Here is a 1162-nt window from a genome sequence, read left to right on the forward strand (position 1 = left end):
TCAGACTAGTCTTTTGGGTTGAGTTCTTCTGTTTGGCTTGTAACATTGGTATCAGAGCCAACCTCGGAGTGGTGGCCTGGAGTGACCCAGCCGTGAACAACGTGGCCGTGACCAATGATGACTCGAAGTGGTGGCCTGGAATGATCCATTCGTGACCAACGAGGAATTTGGCCCTTAAGGAGGGTGCATTGTTACAGACTGAAACCATTACAAGGTATGGGACTTGTCCCACATTGGTGGTATGGGCAACTGATGTGGGGTTTATAAGCCAAATGGATTCCCTCACCTATCACACTAGTCTTTTGGGTTGAGTTCTTCTGTTTGGCTTGTAACACTTGATAGGGTTAGAGAAACTAACAAGAGAGAATTAAGGAGGCTAATTTCTGAATGAATCAGAATTAGCGTACATGCATCACTAAATAAACAATCAAACTTCAAAGTTACAAAAGACCCCCCCTGGAAAATACGACTAAGGCCATAAAGGTCCTTCACACATGCAAAGGCAATTAAGGAAACATAACAAATAAATGGAAATAACAACTGGATCGTATCAAGACTTCCTCCTCAGCACTTTTTAACCTGAAGAAGTGAGCTCAGAAAAATCTGGCAAACGCAACCTCAATTCATCCAAAAACTCCCATGTCTCCTCCTGCATTCCTTTACCCTTCCACTGCACCAAGACCTTTATTGCAGCCCGATTCCTCCTTTTAACCAGCTTCCGATCTAACACCGCCTGTAGCTGAAGTGAAAACCGAGCTTCAGTAGGGAGAGGTATAATCTTCAATGGAGGACCCGCCGCTTCCTTCAGCAGTGACACATGGAAAACCGGGTGGATCTTTTCTTCTTCAGGCAAATCTAAATGGTATGCGACAGTACCCACCCTCTCCACGATCATGAACGGCCCAAAATACTTAGGAGCAAGTTTTGAGTGTTTGTTGACCCGTAACTAATTCTGCATGTAGGGTTGCAATTTTAAAAACAACCATGACCCAGTTTCAAAAACCCGCTCAGATCTATGTTTATTCGCTTGTTGCTTTATACGGTTTTGAGTTTTAAGTAAGGATTGCTTCACCACCCTTATCGCCGTTTCCTTGTATTGCATCATCTCGTCAACCTCTTTGTCGCTCGCATCTCGAGGTATGTACGGTATGTGTAAAGGTGG

The 1162-nt window shown here is 44.2% G+C and overlaps 1 protein-coding gene across 1 annotated transcript; it reads right to left on the bottom strand.

Moving 5' to 3' along the window:
• Positions 1–574: 574 nt before the first annotated feature.
• Positions 575–895, bottom strand: LOC143607436 (uncharacterized). Its single transcript, XM_077082883.1, has one exon. It carries the CDS (start codon positions 893–895, stop codon positions 575–577), a length of 321 nt encoding a protein of 106 aa, XP_076938998.1.
• Positions 896–1162: the final 267 nt, after the last annotated feature.

The sequence above is a fragment of the Bidens hawaiensis genome, unplaced genomic scaffold, assembly GCF_021521415.1.
Source record: "Bidens hawaiensis isolate Kalapana, Puna unplaced genomic scaffold, B.hawaiensis_p1.1 tig00082240_1, whole genome shotgun sequence".
NCBI classification, from domain to species: domain Eukaryota; kingdom Viridiplantae; phylum Streptophyta; class Magnoliopsida; order Asterales; family Asteraceae; genus Bidens; species Bidens hawaiensis.